This window comes from Octopus bimaculoides, chromosome 23 (assembly GCF_001194135.2).
Source record: "Octopus bimaculoides isolate UCB-OBI-ISO-001 chromosome 23, ASM119413v2, whole genome shotgun sequence".
NCBI classification, from domain to species: Eukaryota; Metazoa; Mollusca; class Cephalopoda; order Octopoda; family Octopodidae; genus Octopus; species Octopus bimaculoides.
In genome coordinates this window covers 11,347,667-11,348,519 of record NC_069003.1, presented here as the reverse complement: position 1 = coordinate 11,348,519, position 853 = coordinate 11,347,667, and the positions used below count along the sequence as shown (strand labels likewise).

The 853-nt window shown below is 38.9% G+C and overlaps 1 protein-coding gene across 1 annotated transcript in view; it reads left to right on the top strand.

Moving 5' to 3' along the window:
• The window catches only part of LOC106872435 (geranylgeranyl pyrophosphate synthase), a 35,299-nt gene that overhangs the window by 30,582 nt on the left and 3,864 nt on the right, over nt 1–853 (top strand). The window contains exon 11 of the mRNA XM_052976148.1: nt 108–215. Within this exon, the coding sequence (XP_052832108.1) occupies nt 108–215 (108 nt within the window). The remainder of the gene's footprint in view (nt 1–107; nt 216–853) is intronic.

Here is an 853-nt window from a genome sequence, read left to right as displayed (position 1 = left end):
ACTTAAAGAAGCCTGTCGCATATATATATATATATACCGCCACCACCACCACCACAGACCTAACTAGGATATATCAATAATGGTTTTCTCTCTCTTTTCCTCTTTATTTCAGTATGAAAAAAATAAAACTTATTGTGAAGATTTAAGTGAAGGCAAATTCTCTTTCCCACTCATCCATGCCATACAAACCAATCCTGATGACAATCAAGTTTTAAGTATCCTTCTATTCACATGTTTTATTATCATCATCATCATCATCATCATCATCATTTTTATTATTCTTATAAAGATGACGAGTTGGCAGAATTGTTTGCTCACCAGGCAAAGTATTTTGTCTGTCAAATTCTGCCGAGGTTGACTTTGTCTTTCATCCTTTCAGGGTTGATAGATTAAGTACCAGTGAAACACTGGGGTCGATGTAATCAACCAGTCCCCTCCCCAAAATTTCAGGCCTTGTGCTTATACACTGGGGTCGATGTAATCGACTTAATCCCTCTGTCTGTCCTTGTTAGTCCCCTCTATGTTTAGCCCCTTGTGGGCAATAAAGAAATAAGTAGAGGATTTGAGGGGTCGTAGAAGATTGTATGAGTAAAGCAGCTATCCTGTAGGGTCTTATTATAATATGGAACAGCCATTTTGAATACTTCTTGAGATGAAGAAAGGCATTTGATTCTACAGCGATGTTGTGCAGGTGAGTAGCTGCATGGATGGATTTTTAGATCATTCAGAACCAGAAATAAGGATCCCTCTATGGAGAGCTTTTGTTCTCGGTCGTCTGGATTACTGCGCATGATTGTAGACTCTGCAGAGCATCAAATTAGTGATGGAACTTGAGGCAATTCATCGCCACTAC